The sequence below is a fragment of the Leptonychotes weddellii genome, chromosome X (genome assembly GCF_054177405.1).
Source record: "Leptonychotes weddellii isolate Sample4059 chromosome X, ASM5417740v2, whole genome shotgun sequence".
Lineage (NCBI taxonomy): Eukaryota > Metazoa > Chordata > Mammalia > Carnivora > Phocidae > Leptonychotes > Leptonychotes weddellii.
Window position 1 is genome coordinate 17,841,201 of NC_138385.1, and position 23,898 is coordinate 17,865,098.

General features: G+C 50.9%; 1 protein-coding gene across 1 annotated transcript in view; it reads right to left on the reverse strand.

The window, feature by feature from the left end:
• BCORL1 (BCL6 corepressor like 1) overlaps positions 1–23,898 on the reverse strand; it is a gene marked incomplete at its 3' end in the record, with an annotated part of 62,666 nt that overhangs the window by 26,164 nt on the left and 12,604 nt on the right. Inside the window, exons 3-7 of the mRNA XM_081808250.1 lie at positions 16,208–16,339; positions 11,305–11,395; positions 7,794–11,069; positions 2,016–2,181; positions 825–905 (exon numbers count right to left, since the gene is read on the reverse strand). Of these exons, the coding sequence (XP_081664376.1) occupies positions 825–905; positions 2,016–2,181; positions 7,794–11,069; positions 11,305–11,395; positions 16,208–16,293 (3,700 nt within the window). The remainder of the gene's footprint in view (positions 1–824; positions 906–2,015; positions 2,182–7,793; positions 11,070–11,304; positions 11,396–16,207; positions 16,340–23,898) is intronic.

The following is a 23,898-nucleotide window of genomic DNA, read 5'->3' on the forward strand; positions in this document are numbered from 1 at the left end:
AGAGATCACACAGGGATCACCAATTTCCAAAGAATCAAATGCAGTACAATGTGTTTAACAGTAAAATGAGACTGGGCATAATGTAATCACTCTTTGATGATTCAGAAGACACTTCAGGATTTTGCGAGGCCTCCAGGCCGTCATTATGAGCCCCAATTACCACTGCGCTCTCCGTGAGCTGAGGGTGCCAGTTAATAGAATGTCAGCTAGCTGAGTTTACACTGCGCCCTGCTTCCCCATTCTAGCCACTCTGCATGGAAATACAGGTGAAGCAGGGCAACCACTTCTAGTGCTACACACCAACGTGGAGGCTGGCAGGCAAAGGCGGGGGCTAGAAAGAGCTATCTTTCTTCAGACACTGAATACAAATTCAGGGGGCCAAATGCGATTCCACCGGCCCTGACAACTCAGTGACCACTGCCGATTTTGTTGACGCCTGTCACATAGGGCAGTAAGTCCAAAGGTTGCATGTCCGTGCTTGAGACTGGCGCCACTGACCACGAGATGCGAAAGCTTGGAGTAGGCCGGTTTTCCTGAGTGGCACAGGCCTTTCCTCCTTCCACCACTGGCTGCCAACAAGAGATGTCAAATCCCTGCTCGGAAACGCCCTGTTTGGAAAAGTGAAGCAAGCAGTCCTAACACTGTGGGCTGTGTTCCCCCTCCCCACCCTGGGCTCTCTTGTCTCTGCAAGGAGCTGGGCATCTTAGCATGGTGAGTCAAAGTCTCAACTCTCCACCTGGACCAATGGCAAAATCGCTCGACCAGATTTCTACCTCTCTCTGCAGAGAAGGGCCAAGATGGGCCGTGGCTTCAGACTCACTCACCAGACTGACTGCGCGTCCGCGTGCTCAGAACCACGGGGATGAAGTCACGGAAACTGCTCTTTGCTTTCTTCTCCAAGGAACCTGGAGTAACGTGTGGTTTCAGGGCAGAAGGTAGAAATATCACAATCAGGAGTCCAAGGACTGAAAGCCCCACACCCCGCCCCCCCATCCCGGAGAGGCTCGGGTGGAAAAATCAAGGGAGGATTTGTGTCTTTCCCGGCGTCGCATTCATCGGCTCTCCTCAGGCTGCTCTCACCTATGTACCTCTCTTGGAGAAGGAGCAATTCCCAGCGGTTTTTGAAAACTGGGAGTTGGGTCATTTTTGCTGACACCAAAGAAAGGGCTGTGTACAGAATCAATTCGCCAGCTCGCCAGCAAGTTGAAGGCCTGGCTGTCTGTAGGACTGTGAGGCTGCCGCACCTCCACAAAGTTAGAACTAAGCTGGAGCAGGTCCCAGACGAGGGCAACCTCAATGGATCGTAGAGGACTGGGCAAGGCAGGAAGATGGGAGCAGGGCGTAGTGGAGAAAGGAAAACTGCCGCATAAGAACAGACTAGAAAAAGGCAGGTCGGGTCAGACAGGCAAAGCCATGAAAACAGGCTATGTACGCAGGAACACGTGGGTGTCTCTCTCTGATGAGGGCACCAAGGAACTAGCGTGGCAGAGCACACAGGTCAAGTACACACCTCCCGACTCCAAACATACTGTGTGTCTCTCGATAATAAGGGTTCAGTATTTCCCTAAACGCTTCCGGCTAGCTAGCTGAGTATTAATTTTTTAACTTTTTATAATGGGAGTTTTCGAATATACCAAAGGTAGAAAAACATGTGTCATGAACCCCATCCTGCTGTTTTGGTCTCAGTCCTCATGAACCCCATTTCTTCTCTGAGCCTAGACCCATTGCAGGGTAATGGCTCGGCTACTCTGTCGTAGGACTGACTTGTGTTTGTCTGAAAACCACCCTCTTTGGCCCTCAGAGCGTACCTTATTCTAGTGACCAGGGTGAACAGAATAAGCCCCATTCTCCCTTGCCTTTGATTTCAGAGGTGTCAGTTTTATCTTCTTTCCATAATGAGGAAGTCTCACTATTCTGGGCAGTGCAGAGTGACCCCCACCCCCCAACCCGCCACTGACCTGCCACGGGGATCCCTCTACAGCCCAGCCCAGAGGGCGAGGAACTGAGGAGCCTACCTTCCTCGTGGCCATCAGCTCGCTTTCCTGGAGACTGGGAATCCGGCTTTGCTGGCTTCCGGTGCTTGTGCTTTACCCTGACTCCATTGTGCTCTTTTCCTGAATCTGAAGCCCCCCTGGGGCTTTTCTTGGTGGGTTCCTGGGGGTCACTAGGCGGCTTCCGGCACTGTGGAGAGGTAGAGAGAGTCAAGTCTGAGATCAGTTTCTCTTCTTAAGAAAGCTTTGCCAATGATAAGTCTGGGGCCCCGTTCTGACACACGGACAGAGCTCAGAGCCCAGGTGGGGGCCCGGGGCAGGGGCTTTCTGGGCCTGAACCCTGTGCCCTAACTAATCTCCACAGACATCCACACGCCATCTTTTTTACAGGTCTACGGAGGCTGCATTCACAAGCCACATCAACACCCAAAGTCATTTTCAAAGGCGCAAAGTCAGGCCCATGCTCTCTACATCCAAACAGCAATAGAGACGGGCAGCAAACAGAAATGCCTCTTCGGCAAGTCGGGTGACCACACTGGTCAAATACCTTCAGTGCAAATGGTACAGACACCAACAACTGAAAACAATCCTTAGCCTGGGCCAACTCAAGAAAAACGGTCTATCTCCGTGTGTAATAGATTCAACGAAGGCGAGAAGAAAGGCATGACACGGGAGCAACTCACACTGGCCCGCACTTACGGAAGACAAGGAAAAGGCCGAGGCATTATTAATAATGCCACTTGATACTCTGCAGTACTTTCAACGTCTCAAAACGTTTCCTTCTCTGTTATTTTATTTGATCTTCCTGACAACCCTGAAAGCAGAAGTTAGTATCATCCCCACTGCAAAGACCAGGAAACTGAGGCTCCAAGACTAGAGGTTAAATGCTTTGTCCAGGGCAACACACGACCCTGGGCGTCCGCGCGCTGGGGGGCGCCTGCCACTTCCCAGGCAAATCTGCAAATGAGCTCATTTGCGCCTGCGGTGACAAAGTGGCAGGGCTGGGACTGAGACCTAGGGCTCCTGGCTCCCCACCTGGGCCTCTCTCTGCAGCAGCTCTCACTCTTCTCCTTCCCCACTCACGTCCTCCACTGTTTTTGCTCAGTCCTGCTCACTCGCCCACTCGGACAGGCACACCGGCCGTGCTTGCACAGCACAAGGACACTCCCAACCTCACAGCTGCATACGCTCACAAGCTCTGAGGTCTCTCCATGCCACCAAACAAGAAATAGGGCAAGGTAGGGATTTCTAGTATTCTAGCATCCAGGGAGTGCAGAATAAGCAAAACGTTTTAACATGAAAGCAGGCCCTAGGAAGAAAGGAAGAGTTGTTTTCCCCCTAAGCAGACCCACATGCACCTCCTAGAAGGTTATCACTGTCTAGCTCCAGCTAAGGGGATAGCCGATATCTTATCAACAGAACATTTTCCGGGGTGTCGGCGGGGGGAAGTGTCTCAATTCCCCAGGGATAGGGAGTGACCATTCCCCACCAAATTCCCAGGACTCCTACTAAACTGTGATTTCCTCCTGCTTCTTACTCAGCAGAGGGCTGAGCTAAAAATTCAAGTTCAGTTGCCCCCTTTGCCTGTTGCTGGTTCCTACAAATCAAAGTGTTAGGAAAAAGAAAGAACTGGGGAGGAAAGAAAGATGGCGAACCGTCGCTTAAAATCTCACCTTCAGGAATGGCCAGAGAAAGACTACTTGAAGTCAGAGGGAATAAAGTTAAATGCACATAAATCTGAACATGTCCTATTTATTTCTGAGTATCACTTTTAGCTGGCTCTTTCAAGTGCAGATCATTAACTTTTATCTCCTAAGGTAGTCAAAAACAAGTAAAACAGAACATCTAGAAGGGATTTCTGTCCAAATGTTCTGCAAGGGCAGCACCGAGAGTAAAAATGTATTTGCATGCTCCAACTTAGGCAAAAAGTTGGGTGGATGGGGAGACCGTGTAAGATGAATGTTCTGGTTAACAGAGTTTTGAAAGGTTTTCCAAGGAATTTTCCAAAGGCTGAGAAGACAGTAAAATATACCCAGCACCAGATGAAGCAGAACTCTTTCTTTGCTGAGGATTCAGCCAGCCCTTCAGGATTCCATGAGGCCTTGGGGCAGGTGGTGTAGGGGACAGGAGACTATTCTGATTCTTGGCCATACCCTGAAAGGGGCTGTTTTGAATTAAGCCCTGATCTGACTTTGCTTATCAACAGTTTCTTTCTCTGGAAAAATAGAAGAAAAGAAAAGAAAGATCTAAGTTATTTACTCTCCCCCAAAAATGGACATTTGCTAAATCACTACAGGAAGCTGCGAAGGGCTGCTGCAAGGCCCCTGATCTCGTAACTTTATTCTCTGCCCTTGGCATCTGTCAGTGGGCCCAGTGAACTGTTCATCTAATAGAGTAAAGGGCAGAGCCTGCCTGTCATCAGGTCGCCTGCAAGACATAAGCTCCATGAGAGCAGGGAGCATGTCTATTTTGTTAGTAATACTAACAATAACAACCAGCAGCCACGAACATTTACTGAGCACTTACTACCTGCCAGGCACTGTTCTAAGCATTCATATATATCACCTCATTTACTTTTTATTAATAACAGCTTTATTGACATGTTATTTTTTGAGATATGCCATACAATTCATTTGATTAAGTTTATAATTCCATTGCTTTTAGTACAGTTGCAGAGTCATATAACCATCATGGAGTTCCAGAACTTTTTCACTGCCCCAAATGGAAACCCCATCCCCATTTCCCCACCTCCTCCAGACTTAGTCAACCACGATTCTACTTTCTGTCTCTATCGATTTGCCTATTCTGGACACTTCATGACATCATCTCATTTAATCTTTGCACAGCCTTATGGAAGAGGTACTATTTTTTTTTTTAAGATTTTATTTATTTATTTGAGACAGAGAGAATGAGAGAGAGAGAGCACATGAGAGGGGGGAGGGTCAGAGGCAGAAGCAGGCTCCCTGCCGAGCAGGGAGCCCGATGCGGGACTCGATCCCGGAACTCCAGATCATGACCTGAGCCGAAGGCAGTCGCTTAACCAACTGAGCACCCAGGCGCCCAGAAGAGGTACTAATATAGTCTCATTGTACAGATGAGGAAACTGAGGGCCAGCGAGACTAAGTCACTTGACCGATAGCACACAGTTAGGAAAAAGCAGGACCAACACTTCAACTCGGGCACTGTGCCTGGCTCCACAAAGCATCCTCCTCACCACAATGCTGTACCGCCCTCCTGAAGATGTAGCTCACGCCTGGGAGGGACTAGCATGTAGTAACTACTCAACAAACACTTGCCAAATGGCCAGTGAAACAGTTATACATAAGGAGAGTAGAAGACAGGGTGGCACAGCTGAAGATGGACATGAACTTTGGAGCCAACGACTAGAGTCTGAGTTCTAGCTCTGCCATTTAGTAGCTGTGTAACTTTGGGCAACTTGCCCATTCAGTCTGTTTCCTTCATCTTCTTATCTGTAAATTGGGTATAGCATTCACCTCATAGGGTTATTGTAAGGATGAAGTTAGACGACGTCTGTAGAAAGCACTTGGCATATAGTATATAGGCTACGTGTGTGTGTGTGTGCCTGCGTGTGTATAGCATACAGTACATGTAACAACATGAATTATTATTCTTATTACCACCAAGGACAAATCACAGTTACTTGAGCAAATGCTATATATATGCTCTACTATGTCATGACCTGTGTTCTTACTTGGCATGTCTCTGCCATACAGAGGTGGCTGTGAGATCATTGAGAAAACCCACCCCAACTCTATCCCTGGGGTTCTTCATTTGGAGCCCAAGGGCGGGCTTTGTGGAGGGGGTGGGCCCATGAACTCCTTGAAATTACTGGCAAAATTCTGAGGTCATGTTTCTGTGGACAGGGTCTTACAGTTTCCCAAAATGCTCTATGGTCCAAAAAAGACTAAGAGCTTCCACCACAAACCCAAATTCATTGTACTCTGGCTAGAAATCTGTTCATTAGTGTATATCAACATTCAATTTGAAAATGAAATATCTTTTTTTTTTAAGATTTCATTTATTTTTTGACAGAGAGAGACAGCGAGAGAGGGAATACAAGCAGGGGGCGAGGGAGTGGGAGAAGCAGGCTTCCTGTGGAGCAGGGAGCCCAAAGCGGGGCTCGATCCCAGGATCCTGGGATCATGACCTGAGCCGAAGGCAGACGCCTAACGACTGAGCCACCCAGGTGCCCGAAAATGAAAAATCTTAAAAAAAAAAAAGAGCATGGCTGCATTCTAATAAAACTTTATAAAAAAAATAAAACATGGCAACCAGCAGCCAGAAAAAAAGTGGGGCGGCTGGGTGGTTCAGTCAGTTAAGCATCTGTCTTCAGCTCAGGTCATGATCTCGGAGTCCTGGGATCAAGCTCCACGTTGGGCTCTCTGCTCGGCAGGGAGTCTGCTTCTCCTTCCTTGCTCTCCCCCACCCCCCTCTCTCTCAAATAAATAAATACAATCTATTTCTAAATTTTTAAAAAGATTTTATTTATTTATTTGACTGAGAGAGAGAGAGAGAGCACAAGCGGGGCGCGGGGAGAGGGAGAAGCAGGCTCCCCACCAAGCAGGGAGCTCAATGCTGGGCTCGATCCCAGGACCCTGGGATCATGAGCTGAGTAGAAGGCAGACTCCTGACCGACTGAGCCACCCAGGCGCCCCTAAATAAATACAATCTTTAAAAAAACATTCAATTTGAAGGCTTAACATAACTTCAAATTGCTCCCTATTTTTTTTTTAAAGATTTTATTTATTTGTCAGAGAGAGAGAGAGACAGAGCACAAGCAGGGGGAGAGGCAGAGGCAGAGGGAGAAGCAGGCTTCCCACTGAGCAAGGAGCCCGATTTGGGACTCGATCCCAGGACCCCGGGACCATGACCTGAGCCGAAGGCAGCCACTTAACTGACTGAGCCACCCAGGCGTCCCGCTCCCTATTTTTTAAAAGTTTTTTATTTACTTAAGTAATCTCTACATCCAAAGCAGGGCTCGAACTCACAACCCCGAGATCAAGAGTCACATGTTCTTCTGACTGAGCCCATCAGGTGCCCCTAAATTGCTCCACATTTTTGAGAAGACCTATCTTCAACTGCTTCAAGAATCTCCTTGGATCACCAGCGGCTTCTGGATCCCCTCTGGAACACCACTGGATTCAAGTCAAATCCTCTTGGCCCACCTTTTTGCCTAGATCGCGGCCACTGTTAAGAACCCAGACCCAGATGCCCACCTGCCTTGCACACCAAATTCCCAGTGGGCCTACACACAAAGCTGCCACCCCAAGCCCTTGGGCGGATAGGAAACTGGCGGATGAGCCCAGAAGCCAAATTGGCTTCGGCCCCACAAAACTCCAAGCATATCCTGAGCAGGCTCCCCCAGTGGTGCAGAGAACAACCCTGTTGAGAATCCCAAGTTCTCAAGGCCAGCAGTCATCTCAGAAAAGGAAAAGGAAGAATGGTTATGTGGGGAAGGGCCTGTTATTAATTGATTTCCCTCGTCAATCCCTTCTTCCGCTTTCCAACCTCATCTGGGACAATGGCTTCCCTGGCCTCAGGGACCAAATCATTTCCCACATCCTACAAAATACGAGCCGGCCCCTCTTCGTGCTAAAACACCATATATGGACAATGGGACTTAGAAAGGGGACAGCAGGTCATTATTCACTTTACACAAGCCTTCCAAGGAGTTCAGTTCACAGAGCTACTCAAGAACACCGCCGTGGGAGGCTGACATCTGCAGGATAAAGCAGACCTCCGGTGTGCGGGCCCTGCCCTCGACCTCAGCCCCGCACTCACCTTGGGTCCGTGGGAACTCCGAGCTGTGACCTTGGCTTGTGGTTGCTGCTCCTCACCATCCTTCTCTTTGCCGTACTTCATCTTCTTGGGCGGCAGAGATTCGGTCACCCCATCGGTCACCACCGAGTCTGGCTGCCACTTGTTCTTGCAAGCAAAGACACCTACGCTTTCCTGTTTCACTCGGGCCTGCCCGGCCTTATTCCGAACTTCAGCTTGGCCCCTCTGGGGAGCTGCTGGGAGGCCATCGGCCCGGAAGCAGGTGGCTAAGTTGAAGACCACGTCACCATCCACCTTCTCCATTTTAACCCGTCCCAGGTCCACCTGGCTTCCAAGCTGTGAAAGCTCTGTGCTGGAGCCCCTCTTGCTGCTCGGGACCACATCCAAGATGAGTTCCTTGGGGCGGTTGTCATGAGGTAGCAAAGGCAGCTCGGGCATCTTGTGCAGGTTCTGGGGGGTGGCCAGGACTAGCTCATGGGACATGTAGGTGGCCAGCACTTGGTTTTTAGGCTTCGTGTCTCCTGCCAGCTTCAGGCCACAAGCCCCCTGGGGACCTTCTATCTTCGGAGTGCTGTCGGGGCAGAGGTGGCTCTCTGATTCCTCAGGCCCCTGATTCACTTTTATGTCCCCACTGCTAGGCTGGACAGACAGCGCCAAGGTCCCCGTCTGAGGGCTGAGAGTCAGGAGGACGGGGTTGACTTGTTCTTCGTAAGGCTTGGCAGCAATCCGGCAAGTTTTGTTCTTTGTGCCAGTGCCCTGCTCTGGAGCAAAGGGGCCCCCAGGCCGCGGCTGCCCCTCGGGAGGTCCGTGCACAGCTTCACTGGGGCCAAGAGACGGCACACCAGAAAACTCAGAAACAACACTGGTGGGCCTTACGGGCACCCCCTGACTGGGGGTCAGCTGCCCGGCACTGGAAATGCCAATGGAAAGCAGAGACGCTTGGTGGTATGGTGACCAGCCAACAGGCAGGACCTGGGTGCTGGTGGGTTTCCCATTGACTGAACACCGTGGGTAAATATTTGCTGGCCCCGTGGGCTTCCAGAGAGAGAGCTCCTTGGTTTGGCACCCCGGCAGCCCAGGGGCGATGCGGGCTGGGGTGTAACGTTTGACTGTGCTTGGCTGTCCCTCAGTCGCAGCCTGGCTGCCCTTCTTGCCACAGGGGGCACCGGAGCTCTTAGGCTCTCCTTGATCGATGATGGAGATGGGCTCCTGCTTGGGGAGATGGCGGGGGTCTCGGTTGATGCCCAGGTTAGGGTCTTTGTTCAGCAGCAGGGAGGCAGGCACCGGGTTGGCCACTCCCACATAGGTGCCAGGAATGGTGCTGATCAGCGCAGTCGAGTTCTTCACCCAGGTGCTCGGGTCTCCATTCCTCACGATCTCGGGAAAGATGACGAAGGGCGAGGAAGTGGAGCCCAGGCATGAGGTGACATTGCTACCAGCAGCCTGGGTTGTGCGCTGAGACCTTGACAAGACCGTGGAGAGGAGGGCCTTGCTGCTGGTGTGCACGGGGGTCAACACGGGCATGGGGGGCGTCTTGCGTTGGTTCGGCAATGGAAGCTTCTGGCGGTTGGACTTGGAGGAGAGGTCGAGGGGCATCTCGCTGCACTCAGGTGGAGAGGCCATCTCTCGCTCCAGCTGTGGAGGTGACTTGAGGGGAGAGAAGGTGACGGAAGTCCCTTCTGCTTGCTGCTCACCGCCACCTGGCACCTTGGCAGGGTGCGTTGGGGCCGAGCTCACGCTGGGGGCTGGCAGCAAAGGCTGTGGGGTTGGAAGCACCTTGGCAGAAGCAGTAGAGAGGGAAGTATCTGCCAAAGGCCCAGGGACCCCATCGGGCGCAGGCTGGGTGCTGGTGCTGCCGGATGGGGACGCACAGGGAAGCCTGTTCACCTCCAGAGAGACCAGCTTGGAATCTGAAGTCAGAGGCCGGGCCACAGAAAACGCGTATGGGTAAGACCGGAGCTCTGGGGAGGCCAGCACACCAGGGAGACACCTGTCCTGAAGGTAGGAAGGCAGGACAGGCAGTGTAAGAGTGGAGGAGACCCCCAAGGTGGTTGGCAGTGTGGCCACACTGAGCGGCTGCCCACAGCTCGGAGGTGGGATATATACCAGCGGCTGGCTTGGGGTCAGTACTGTCCCTGGCTGAAAGGACAGGGGAACTTTTTGCATAGCTGGTGCCTGAGCTGCAGGAAAACATACTCGACTCAGACTGAAAGAGGCTGGCATGGGCGCAGAAGTGGGAATGGCAGCTGGTGCGGCCGCCGGCATGGGCGTGGGGGCTGGAGTAAAGATCGGGGCTGGGGTGGGAGCGGGCACGGGCGTAGGAGCAAAGGCGGGGATGAGGGTGGGGGTGGAGGGCGGGCCGGAGGACGGAGTCGGGGTGGGCATCGGCACTGACGGAGGGTTGGGAGCCGCTGGAGGCGTGGACGCCGGCATGGGAGCCAGAACTGGTGTGGGGACAGGCGCGAGGACCAGGGTTGGAGCTGAAGGGGGCACGGGAGCCTGGATCAGAGCCAAGGGAGGAGCTGATACTGGGACTGAGAGGGGGGGAGGGGCCGGAGCCGACAGGGGAACGGGCCCCGAGGGGGCAGCCGAAGCTGGCACGGGCACCAGGACTGAGGCCGAAACTGAAAGGGGGTTCGAATCAGAGATGAGTGTGGGCACCGACGGCGGTGCCGGGGCCAGAGCCGGGACCGGGGCTAAGGGAGGGGAAGGGGCCGGAACTGAAGTGGCAACCTGGACGGGAACTAGCCCAGAGTGGGGCACCGGGGTGGGGACGGAGAGGGGAACCTGGAACGGATCCGGAACAGACGGGGGGACGGCAGCCGAACTGGGAGCAGGGGGGCAGATGGGCGCTGGCAGTGGACTAAAGTTAGTGGTCACCAGAGGCAGGGTTCCCTCCACAGGGACTCCAGTTCCCAGAGTGGCCAGAATGAAAGTATTCTTCTCCCCCACGCCATGCCGAGAGTCCAGAGCCTTTACCCCCGCTGCTGAGCAGTCCACCTGCTTGCTCATTTGGGTGCTGAGGGGAGCCCAGGAGCAGTCGGCCGTGCTGTCGCCGGCCTCGGCAGCGCCGTCAGCCGCAGGAAGCGCGAGGCCGTCCCCGGCGCCGCTCAGCGGCACCAGCAGGCCCTCGGCCTCAGCCACATTCCCAGCATAGTCCATTTGTGGCTGGGGGTCGTCAGGCTTGTCTTCTGACTTGTGCCCAAGTTTTTCTGCTGTCCTGCCATCTGGGTCTGCCCCCCGGGCATTGCTGCCGCTTCCAACTGCCGTGAGCTCCACCTGCAACGACAGAGCAGCGTGCCCGTCTCAGCTAGCTCTCTGCAGCGGGGCACGCATCCCGAGGCCCGGGGCGGGCGGCGGCGGGCCCGCTTTGCGACTCGCCCAATTTCTGTCTCACATACAGCAACTTCTGGGAAATACCCCGTTCCTGCCTGCCCCCCTTCTTGGGATGGCAGACTGGGCACATCAGCTCCACCCTTTGCGGGGTGACATGTGGCGCCACATGGCCCCTTACCTTGGAAAAACTGCTGCTGACACAAAACTCCTGAGATCCAAAGCGCTGGCAGTCACCTGTCGTGGACTCCTCATCAGAAAGAGGTGCTCTTCTAGCATGGGAGACACAACCAGAGAAGGGCCATGAGGCCTGGTCTTTGGGCCACCACTACCTTCGGCAGAATGCCTCCTGCCTGCCCTGGTTCCCATAAAACCACTTCCCTTGGTGGCTTGGAGGAAATCACAAGGAATTGTTGGGGGGACAGGTCACAAGCCGGAGCCTCCAAGCCCAGCTTTGCAAATTCCTGCAAAGGAGCCCAGTCTGACTAGACTCCCCTCCTTGGGCTGTGTATCCTGTTCTCTGGGGCTCTCACCAGGAACGTGGAGGATGGCCCAGCACCTTTGCTTTGTCCCGAGCTTACCTGTCAAGGTGACCATCCAGGAGGTACTGGGCATTGCCAAAAGGCAGAAGATCTCAAAAGGCATGGAAACCAGGTTTTCTCTTAAGTGCAATCTTATTTTAAGTCTATAAGGGAAGCTGGCTGCAGATATCATAAGGGTAATCCTTTTCTAAAACAAATAGCCACCTCCATTGTGTGTCATGTTCTAAATCTGAATCATCACCTATTCACCTGATGGGGTTGCCTAGAGCGGATACACATTTATTAGCGCATGTAAGGATACTGATTCGAGGCCACCGGGTCACTGGGTGCTGAGGGGCATTTCAAGGGCACGACTTCTTTCCCTCCAGGGTACCTCTTCCCCTATTTTAAAGTACCACCGAGCTCCAGCCAGCACCTGCCCTCCTGCCTGCATCCCATGCCCCACCAGCCCCCCATGCTCCCCTTGTTCTCCCAGCACCACGACGTTCACTCCCATCCCAAAGGGAGGCCTTCAAGGCCACTGACCCCAAATTCAAGTTGGTATATTGCAAAGGGAAGGGCTCAAGGCCAGAGAGCTGGGTCGCAAAGGAGGAAAACCTAACTGAACCCCAACCTACTCCAAAAGTCTTCTCCAGGTTTTCAGGAAGAACCTTAGGGGGGAAAAAAGACTAGGAGGGTGAAGCTGAGGAGAGGACAAACACCCACTAGAAGTTCCGTTTTTTGGGTACAGCAAAAACCCACCACTGTCTGCCCAAGGGAGGATACTACTGGGGCAAGAGCCCAGGTAAGTGGCTGAGTGGAAGGTCTGGGTAGAAGAATAAAGCTCCAGCAGAAGCCCTGTGGCGCAGCTCCGAGGGGGAGAAGCACAGGAATGCTCTGTGCACCTCTGGGGAAGTGGACCGCCTTGGAGTCTGCTCCTCTTCTTCGCCCTCAGCTCTACAGCAGCCCGGGAAGAAGCTAGCACCTGCCTCACCAGCCACCCTAGTCTAGGACAGTCTGGGAGCCTGCAGCCCACCCCCATAAAAATGGGGAGGGGTCCTGCTAACTCCCTCCCTCTCACTGGAACAGGGCACTACTGATGGACACCAAAATTGTACCTGGGCCAAAAGAAGCAAAAAAGACAAGGGAGATCACCGCAGGCCTCTCCCTCCCGTTTCAGGGCTCCAGGAGGGACTAACTGGGGAAGGGGGGTGGAGATCTGTTCCCTTTAAAAGGCAGCTAGGCTGGCAGAAGTGGGAGGGTTCCACCGCTGGCAATGACTGCTGGTGACAAACAGATGACTGTAAGGACAGGCAAGGGCTGGAGAGGCAGTCAGGGGTCTCGAGGAAGGGGAGGAAGGGGGGCCCTGAGGGAAAGGGAAAACATACTTGGACATCGGCTCCTGGGAGACCAGAAAAGCCAGCCCTACACCCAGCCTTGCGCCGGGGAGAAGCATGTTCCAATGAGACTGGCCAGCGAGGGCTTTGGGAGGAGGGCAGTAGCAAGGGGAACGAGGGGCACTGCCCTCCCCTTCGCCAACCCCACCTGAGGGGCTGCAGGGGAAAGATGTTAGCTATTTCCGTTCTTTCCTCTCCTGACCACATGGAGGGGAGCTAGCTGCCCTTACTGGGGTCCCACCCCACATAAAATCACCTTGAACTGAACGCAGAAAGCCTGCCACCTGCCTCCAAGGCAGACCCACAGAGCCCGCGGCCCAGGGACTCTGGGGGTGGCAGCGGCAGTGGACGCAACAGTCCCGGCTACCCCAGCCATGCCCGGGCCCGAGTGCCAGCCCCCGAGGCTCTGGGAAAACGTCGTGTGGCCACGTTTCAAAGTCTCTGAGGAGAGGGGTGTGCAAAGCTAAGCAAACATTAAATCGCTCCATGGAGAGAGGAGCCTGGGACAGGAATAGCTTGCAGGGGAGGGGTGCACAAAGAGAAGTGGGTCAACCAGGCAAGGTTAGGAGGGTGCAGGCGGCAGGGAGGAGGGAGCAGGGGTCAAAGCAGGCTTCAATCAGGACTGAAAATCAATCCCACCACTTCTTCCCAGCAGAGATGACCCTGGGCTGTTGCGCTTCAGGCTTTGTTGAACTTAAACCAGAAATGGCGATAACCTTTCAGGGCTGTTTTCCTAATTATGAAGGGCTAGCACCACTGTCAAACCAGAGCTTTTTTAGTGCCCACTGGGCCCTGACCACACCACACACACCGGGCTCCTTAAATTCCAGCCCCTGCAGACTTTCCCTGCCTGAGTCCTACTGCACCCCAAGACCACCTTCATTCCAGCCAGGGTCTTCCCCAAACATACCGTGTGGGACATACCAACCCTCACCTCAAACTCCTACTCATCCCTCAAGCCACCAGGTCAGATGTCACTGCCTCTGGAAAGCCTTCCCTTATTCCCCCAGGAAGTCTACCGTTCTTGCATCTAGACTCCCACAGGGCCTGTGCGTGCCACTCTATAGCACTCACCATCAGCATCCCGTGACTGTTGGTTTGCTCCTGCTGGATTTAGTAAATGGTGGGTGAATGAAGGAATGAATGGATACAAGAAAGGAAGCAAGCAAGCGAGAAAACAGAGAAAGTTAACCAGAGGTGTGACTACAGTCAGCCATGTGGGGCCTGCAGAAAGCCCCTGTCCCTGTCCCTGCAACAGCATCGGTCCTCAACTGCATCTAATGACGCCGGGCAGGTTTCTCAAACAGTTTGTTTTTTTTTTAAAGATTTATTTATTTATTTGAGAGAGCGAGAAAGTACATGAGAGGGGGGAGGGTTAGAGGGAGAAGCAGGCTCCTCGCCGAGCAGGGAGCCCGATGCAGGACTCGATCCAGGGACTCCAGGATCATGACCTGAGCCGAAGGCAGTCGCTCAACCAACTGAGCCACCCAGGCGCCCTTCTCAAACAGTTTTAAGAGCTAACCCCATGTGCAGCTTTACACCCGAAATGTCTAAGTTCTACAAGTTGTAAAGGGCTGAGGAAGATGGGTTTTTAAATAAGGTGAGATCACATTTCAGAAAGCAGCTCTAGCATGGCCTAGACTGTAGAGGAAGGCAACAATAAAGGGTAGATGAGATCAAAAGTGACAATGCTTAAAAGGTCATCTTAACCACTAGGCATATTTGGTAATTTAACATCCCAAGAAAGGTCCATAAAGAGGGAAAGGCAGGTTTGGGGCTCCCTTCCTGTTTCTTTCTCAGCAGGGATTTAGAATGGACAATGAACCAAGGCAGCTTGTGCACCGATTTGTTAAAGGCTCTAGTCCAGATCTCTGCACCCAAGGCTCAACTGCCTATAACGAGTTGCCAAGTTGCGGGTGAATGCTTACGCAAATCAATACTACCACCCTCCCTTTCCCCAGTCCCCCTCCTGGTCATTACCTAAGGCCATACCTCACATGCAAAGGAAAATATCTTTCTTATGCAAATCTGAGAGGAATTCTGTCTTATTTTCCTTAGTCCTGACTTTTATATTCTAAAATCAAATTCCTTTTAAGTCCGTCTCTAACTTGTTCCTCAGTATAGAGAACATTAAACTATTAGGCACTAATGGCTTTAAAAAAAAAGGTCTCTTCTCCTAACCTGAACCTCAGACAAGTACACACTTCTCCTGTTAAGAGTAGAAGAAAAAAGAAGATACCCACGAAGACACACATTCTCCCACATGCACACACAGCTACGCACACACTTCCAAGATTCACCCAAGGAAAACACCGGATTTTAATCCCGGGAAAAGCCGTAACGGTCCATGTTCTAGGGGACTGATCTGATGCATTGGAATTTAAACAGTCGATGGACTGAAACAACAGCTGAACACCAGCAAGCATGCCTTTTCTAAAAACGAGAGAGGGACTGCGACCATCACACATAGCTCTTTCTTTGGCCAAAGGTCACGAGAGTCAAAAATATAAAATCTGAAGGCCATTTTGGGTGTCCTTCCTATGGGGCATGATCAGTAAATGGCAGAGCTTGGTCAACCAAATATTTTGGTGAACAGAACATTTAAAACACACACGGATTAGGCAGGCATCACCAACTCTCAGTTCCGTATGACAACTACATTAAGCAGTTGGCTCTTCCTGAGATACTTCAGAAGGATCGCACTGCGAATCGTCATTAGCCTCGTGAGGCAGGAAAGCGCTGATCACCAGAATACCCACTAACAGTTCCCAGTATACAGCTGAATAATAAAACTGCCTTTCTTCCAGGCTTAGATCAAGGACCAAAAATATCTTGTGCGTATCCTTGAGCACCGAACATGGATGCAGCAAATAAAAATTGCAGTCGCCTGAGCTTCCCCTTACTCCAGTCTGACAGTTCTTAATGAGCAGACAAATGTTAGTTGGCAAAAGGTCATCTGCTGGCCTCCTCACCTTCATCTGAACAGGGACAGCATGGCAGGGCAGGCCACTCATACGGCCCCAGCTCCATCCCATCCCAGGAAAATTAGAAACAACCGAAGCCTCTTCCCCTGGGGTCCCTCCCAGGGCCCTGCCGCAGCTGCCCCTCTGGTGAGTAAGGACCGCTCACTGGGAGCCAGCAATGGCCACGTTCCCAGCCTCCTCACCTCTCCTCGTTGATGCCACACATGCGAATCCGGTCAGAACTGGTCCAGTTGTGCACGCCGCTGTAGAGCGGGGCTGTCGAGATCATGACAGCCGCTCACCACCAGATAGGACCTGCTGTGGCCGCGCTCCCCCTGAGGAAAAAGAAGGCCAAAAAATCAAAACTCCTAACAGGGACAGCTGCTTGAGCCACCTTTAACAGGGAAACATTTAAATAAAGGCGATTACAGTACCAAAATGGTAAAGCGGTCTCTCCCACAAGCCAGCCTGCTATGGAAAATTAAGGCCCAAACGGGGATGAGGGCACCAGCTTTCCAGGAATCCATAGGTTTCAGGATGGAGACGAGGATGCTGTTAATCACCTAGAGTGATTTTTAAATCATCTTAAAGACAGATATGCTTGAGTGTTCGAGGAAATTCAATCTATTCCAGACAAACGAGATGACAATATATTTTTCCACACACATTTAGCCTAACCAACTACAATTAGAGGGTTGTTCCCATATATGAACAATGCGTTGAAAGACTACTGGGGATCTTTTTCTCGTCAACTCTCTAATCCATGCGTACTGAAGTATTTGAGTGACGTACCAATTTAAGTTCTCCAGAGGAAGCACATGCTTTCTTTAAAAGCCCTTCAAAAATATTCTATTCTGATTTCGACTGGGGAGTTATATAGATATAACACACATACTTAAGCTGGTTTAAAGCTCCCTCAAAATCAGATGCAATACTCTTTGTACTCTGACCACAAACAAGCAAACAAACAAAAAACAATGTTCCATCACAAACCACACATTTCTGTCCTTGTCCCTTTCTATCAGACTTGTCATCCCCATGACCTACCACCCCCTTCAGCAGCTAATGTCCAGCTGTCGCTGTTGACAACCACTGCACAGCCAATTGTAGAGAAAATGAGGCATCAAGAAAAAGCAGTTTACCCAATGAGCTTGTCTTGAGACCCTTAAAGTCCCGAGTTAGCTAAAAGTCTTCTTCATCGGAGCTCAGCTGAACAGAACCCTCAGTGATCAGAATTTTCTGCTGTTCTCCACTTTCCCAAGAAGTCAATCAGTACAATATAGTCACATCAGGGGTTTGTTTCGCTTATTCTTTATATAACCTTCAGAGATTGTCCATATTCAACACAAGAGCACTTGCTCATCCAACAAATATTTATTGAGCTCCCGCTATGTGCCAGCACGGTCCCAGGTACTGGGGATTCAACGACTACCAAAAAAGACCCCAAATCCCAGCCTTCATGGAACTTATATTCTCGTGGGATTAGATGGACAATACACTCATTAAATGACTCCTGTTATAGAAGGTTAGAAGGTGGTATAACACAGGCTAAGGGGCATGGCGATGGTCGGTGGGGGGAGGCACGCAGAATGGGCTACAGTTTTGAAAAGGGGTAACCAGCATAGGCCTTGCTGGGAAGGAGACATTTAAACATCCTGAAGGAAGCGAAGGGGTGAGCCATGTGTGTATCATCGGGGGGGAAGAGCATTCCCGGCAGAAGGAACAATCTATGCAAAGGTCCTAGGGCAGGAGGCTGCAAGCTAAGATCCAGAAAGAGCCAGGAGGTCAGGTGGCTGGTGCAAAGTCCCCAAGCAAGGGAGGGAGGCAGCACCAGGACAGCAGAGCCACAGCCCCGCAGCCCCCCAGCCTCATCCTGGTCCTCACCCTCCTCCCTCTCTCCGAAGCACAGGTTACTGCTGCCCTTGCCTTTCTTTGTACTTGCCCCTCTCTTGGCTTTCCTGACCCAGTGCCTGCTTGCTTCTCCAAGGCTCTCTCTCCACCCACCCCGGAACCCTAGCCCTGGTCTTGCCTGGTCTCTCCTCACCTCTGCCAGCCCCCGTCTCTTCCCCTTGCCTCTTTTCCTCCCTACCCCCATCTCTCTCTTTCCCTTTCCCCTTCCCTCTCAATTTCTCTTTCTCCTATTCCCCTCTACTACTCCTCCTCACCTCCCTCTTCCCCCTATTATTCTCCCAGCTGTCTCTCTCTTCCCCTCTTCCTTGCTTCTCTTCTCCCTCTCTCCCATCTCTCTTGGCGCAGTCTGTGCTCCTCCACCTTCCTCCCCCTCCCACCTTTCCTGCCCGGGTCCTTTCCCCCCTTTCTTTCCTCATCCTTGGTTTCCCTCTGGCTCCCTTTATCTCTTCCTTCTCTTCCTCCTCTTTCCCTTCTTCCTTCCTCTGTGTCCCCCTCCCCTCTACTCTTTGTCCTCGCCTCAGCCGTCAGTCCCCCTCTCTTGTCTTTCTGTCTCCCTCTGTCTCTCTTGCCCTCCTTCTGTCTCTGGCTCCCTAGCTCAGTCTGGCTCTCGTTGGCTCTCCCCTACCCCACCTCTCTCGGTGTGTGTGTGGCGGGGGGGGGGAAGGGGGGTTGTGTGAACCCCGCTCTTCCTTCTCTCCAGCTCCAGAGCTCCCCCAGTTACAACTCTCCCCTTCCCGCACCAAAGACTCCCAAATCTGTATCTCTAGACCCGACCTCTCTCCTCAGACCCAGACCAGAATTTCCAGCTGCCAGCAACTCGCTGTTAATTGGATGTCCACCGAGCCCCTCAAACTCAATGTGTCTCAAACCGAACTCATTATCTGTTCCCATAAACCCGCTCCCCACCCCCCACGCCCAGCGTGTTTCCTATCTTAGTTAATGGCACCACTATCCCCCCGCCTGGAAATTTCAGTGGTGTCATCTTCAACTCCTTCTTTCCACCCCCACAACATCGCCGCCCACAGCCAATCAGGAGTCAAGCCTTAATCATGCCATCTCCATCCTCTCCTTCTGCCCCTCTTGCCACCACCCTGATGCAGGCCCTCATCATCTCTCATCCAGAATATTACAATAGCCTCTTAACTGGTCCCTCTGCCTCCAATTTCTTGATTTTACAATATATTCATCTTCTAAAGCACCAATTCGACCATGTCGCCCCCTGCCACCAAAAGCTTTCAGTAGCTTTCCTGTCTTCAGAATCAAGCCCAAATTTCTTAGCACAGCATTCCGGGCCCTCCTTGACCTGGCCTCAAACCTCCTCTGGCCTCCTCTTTGGCCACATCCTGCTATTTCCTTGTGGCCTCTGCCATCCCAGCTCCTGACCCTTCCCTGAACAGATCATCCAGTTTCAGGACTTCGCTGTTTCCTCACCCTGAAATGGCCTCTCCTGTGCCCCTCCTCCTCTCTCTGTCACCCCTCAAAGCCTGGCTTAAATGTCATCATGTCATCTCCCCAGCCCCTGATCGGTTAACTCTTCCCTCTCTGGTTCTCCTCAAATGTTTCATCCCTACCTCTCCCACAGCACAGATTCTTACTCTTCTCCACAGTGTGGTTAGCTGGGGGTGTGACATGTCTGTCTCCCCCACCAATCAAGCTACTTAAGGTGAGAAATACCGTCTTTTTGGTGTCTGGTTCCTCTGTAATGTCTTTTTTTTTTTTTTTAAAGATTTTATTTATTTATTCATGAGAGACAGAGAGAGAGACAGAGGCAGAGGGAGAAGCAGGCTCCCCGCGGAGCAGGGAGCCCGATGCGGGACTCGATCCCAGGACCCCGGGATCATGACCTGAGCCGAAGGCAGACGCTTAACCGACTGAGCCACCCAGGCGTCCCTCCTCTGTAATGTCTTAGAGATAGTAAGTACTCAGTAAATGAGTGTTATATGGAACTGAATCCTGGATGAGAAATTGAGGTGATGACCCTGAGAGATTACAAGAAGCAAAATCAACCCCCCCCAAAAGTGTCCACCAGGCTTAGTTACTGTAGAAAAGAAAGCTGTACTTCACTGAAAGCACCACGCACTGCTCACAGCACACCCTTCGCAGCTGCCCCATTCCAGCATAGCTCATTGTCTCTGAGCTGGTTTGCACCTCTGTAAATTGCAGATAACTGATGGATATGCAAACTCTGTCTTGTCCCATAGAGTTTGGACTGACTTCCCTCCCCACTGTGGAAAAAACCAGTTTTGCCTCCATTTGCAATTCAATTCCTTTACTCCATATAAATTTGTGCTTTTGGACTTTTTCTTTGAACCTGCTCTAATATCTGTCTGGTTCCCTTGTTGATTAACGAGTAAAATAAAATCTTTAATGCATGTTCATTTTTATATCTGTATGAGACTCATGATTTTACCTTTTTCTGGAAATTAACCTTAACATTACTAAGACAGTTATACGGGTTAATATATAATTTTAGAAAGATTTCAGCAAGGGGTAAGACAAATGGATTGACTGTCTGCTTCAAATCAGTTCACCCGGATCCCATCCTATCCCCGAACATCCTGGTCAATCAAGTTTTGACTTTTTCTTAGAATCTTGGAATATCCCAGTTCAAGAAACAACAGTTCAGGGACCTGGGTGGCTCAGCCGGTTAAGTGTCAGACTCTCTCGATCTCGGCTCGGGTCTTGATCTCACCGTCATGAGTTTGAGCCTACTTAAAAAAACAAAACAAGGGGCACCTGGGTGGCTCAGTCGTTAAACATCTGCCTTCAGCTCAGGTCATGATCCCAGGGTCCTGGGATCGAGCCCCGCATCAGGCTCCCTGCTCCACGGGAAGCCTGCTTCTCCCTCTCCCACTCCCACTGCTTGTGTTCCTGCTCTCACTGCGTCTCTCTCTGTCAAATAAATAAACAAAATCTTTAAAAACAAAACACAACAACAGCTCAGCCTGTTGACCAATACACCAGGTACTTTTAAAACATCTTTTCTCCCTATGAAGCATGAGAAGAGTCAAGCAATGAAAGGGGTCATACTTGCATAAGATGAATTTTAACACAAAGTATAAATTTTAGTGCCTATCTGAATACTTGTAGGCAGCAGATATAAGTCAGTCACCATTGCTTTTACACTCTTGGGCTTATTTTTGTTCTATTTAGAAGGGATTAGTTGTTTGTAGGGCCTGGGACAGAAATCAGAGGCGGGGGGAATGAATCCTGGCATTTGAAAACAGAACATATAAAATATCACCACCTAAATAAAGGAGTTTTTAGACCCCCCCAAAACCACAATAACAACAACAATAAAAAGAAAACCAAGTAAAAACCAAAATAATTACCAGACAATACCACACATTTTAGGACTACCTGGAGGCACCCTCATTTTCACAAGATCCTGAAGATAGAATATTTGCTTCACCTTGGCTTCCCACTCTTCTGTTAGGAATTTCTCAGGGCAGCCCCTCTTCCTATGTAGAGCCCACTGCTGCTATTAACAGTAGCCTTTGCAGAGGAGGGGGGAGGCGAGGTAGATATCACAGACAAGAAGGCACTGAGCTAAGTGGTCTGCACAGGAAGGCAAGACTGGTCCTCTTGAGCCAGAGAGTAAGCAAAAGGAACTTCCAAAGAGGCACTGATGACGTCAATACCCACACAGGACGGGAGGAGTCAAGATGGCCAATGTACACCAAGGTCTCCCAAGCCAGAATCACCAAGGAGCTTGTTCAAGATACAGATTCCTAAGTCCCAGCCCTGGAGATTCTGGTCCAGGAGGCCTAGCATTTCGTTTCATCACCATCATGTCCAATCAAATTAGCAACCACTCCACTGTACACTCCTTCTCAGGAGAGGTGAGCAAAAAGGAAAAACCTTACAGACACACCACACTTGGTAGGTTCCTCTGGTGTGCACACTCGTGTGCCGACTTGCTTCTACTCACAGAGCCTGCACTCATGTGTGGTGTGCTTTCTTAATCTCTCTGTTGCTCTCTCTGATGGGAACCATCACATCAAAGGCTAAAGGCAAAGGTCCTAAAAGGAACTTCGAAGAAACCTGGTAATCCCGAGTGACCCAGGAAGCACGGGCACAAGGATACGAAATACCTCAAAGGATTTTCCCAGATATCACAACCATGTAATTGTTAAGAAATGAACAGCTGCATGGCCCCAGAATCAAATGCTGGTCACTGCCCAAAAGGCAGTGGGACCACTGTGAGCTATCCCCACTCTGGGGGGAAAAACTCGAAAGACACATCCAACTCAGTGGGAACAAAGGAGCACATGCGTGATCAGCAGGGCTGAAAAAATAAAGAAATACAACATCTCAATCTAGCAGGCACATGCACACACACTTAAGTAGAGGCACTGACCAAGATGCAAGGGGCTGAATCCAGCGAGCAGACAGCAGAGAGCAGGCAGTCAGACATAATCAGCACACTATAGAACAGGGGAAGCCAAAAAGAAAATGGACTAACAGGAGAGCAATAACTTTAAAATGGTGAAAATAGCAGCTAAGCTGAGGGTGAGCAGATAGTAGAAGACAAACCATAATGAAGTAGAGATCTCTCCCCAAAAAAATCCAAAAGAAAAAAAATAACTGCTAGAAGATAAGGGCAGGTGTGAAAGGCATAAAAGAGAAGCCTACAGAATATAACAACCAAAAGAGAAAAAATGAAATAGGGGAACCTGAAATATTTCACCATCGTGGGCCAAACTGAAACGCTGTGGGGAAGCACTGAACACAGACATTTTAGAAAAGTTTAGAGAGAATGTTATCAAAAGGGGAAGAACATCAAATTATAATCCAAGTCAGGGTTAGGGGGAACTGGTAATAGGGGATGGGCAGCACTAAAAGCTCAAAGGAGATTTTACCGATTGGGTGGACAGGTTTTGTTTTGTTTTGAAATGTAGATGCCCAAACAAGCAGATTTCACAACCATTACAAGCAAAAGTATGGTCGTTGTGCGTATGAGGAAGGGAGGACGCGGAAGGAGATAATACAGCATCTATCTGACAAAATGTCTTTACCTTGGTAAAACGTTAACCTTGAACATGGCTGGCCAGGGTGTTTATCCGGTGAACTAGTTCCCCAGAATCACATAGCTTCCTCTGGGGCCAAAGACCCCCTATGTGCAGAACAATTGGCGCTGGCAACATATGGAACCCAACTAGGCCCTTTATGCGTAGCATGAAACCTGCCCATTTATTCATGGTTGGACTCTTACCATCGAGCCAATAAATTAGAAATTCAAGATTAAGAAGGTCTCAGTTAAACTAAATCTGGTAGTACTCCCCCAGGCTTATTTTGGTTCACATTGTCTGGTGACCTGGAAGCAATTATGATTTTTAAAAAAATGAAAGAGCCGGAAAATATTCTTCTTGAAGCCTGGCCCTGAGTCTGTTCTCAAGAGAATAGGCGTGGCCAATAGACAGTTTAAGAAGGAGGGTTGGGTCAGCGATGACTAATGTGTAAAGAAAACCAACTTTGGGACCTATTGCTCCAACAGAAATCCAGAGCTCTGGGTAAAGCTCCCATAAGACAGAGACATTCACATTCAAACCTCACAGAATCAAAGGAGAGGCCAGCCCATTACCCCACTTTGGGAAAAGCAGCATCTAAGACACCCCCAAGGAGATCCAAGAGACCACTGACATTTAGATCCTGGGGCTGAAGGGAAGAGGCCAGGACTACCACCTAGTCACTGAAGTGCCTTTAGAGAGAGGTCAAGATGTCTCAAAATCAGTGTTTTCTTTTTTTCTTTTAAAGATTTTGGGGTGCCTGGGTGGCTTAGCCATTAAGCGTCTGCCTTCGGCTCAGGTCATGATCCCAGGGTCCTGGGATCGAGCCCCGCATCAGGCTCCCTGCTCGGCGGGAAGCCTGCTTCTCCCTCTCCCACTCCCCCTGCTTGTGTTCCCTCTCTCTCTCTCTGTCAAATAAATAAATAAAATCTTTAAAAAAAAAAAGATTTTATTTATTTATTTGACAGAGAGAG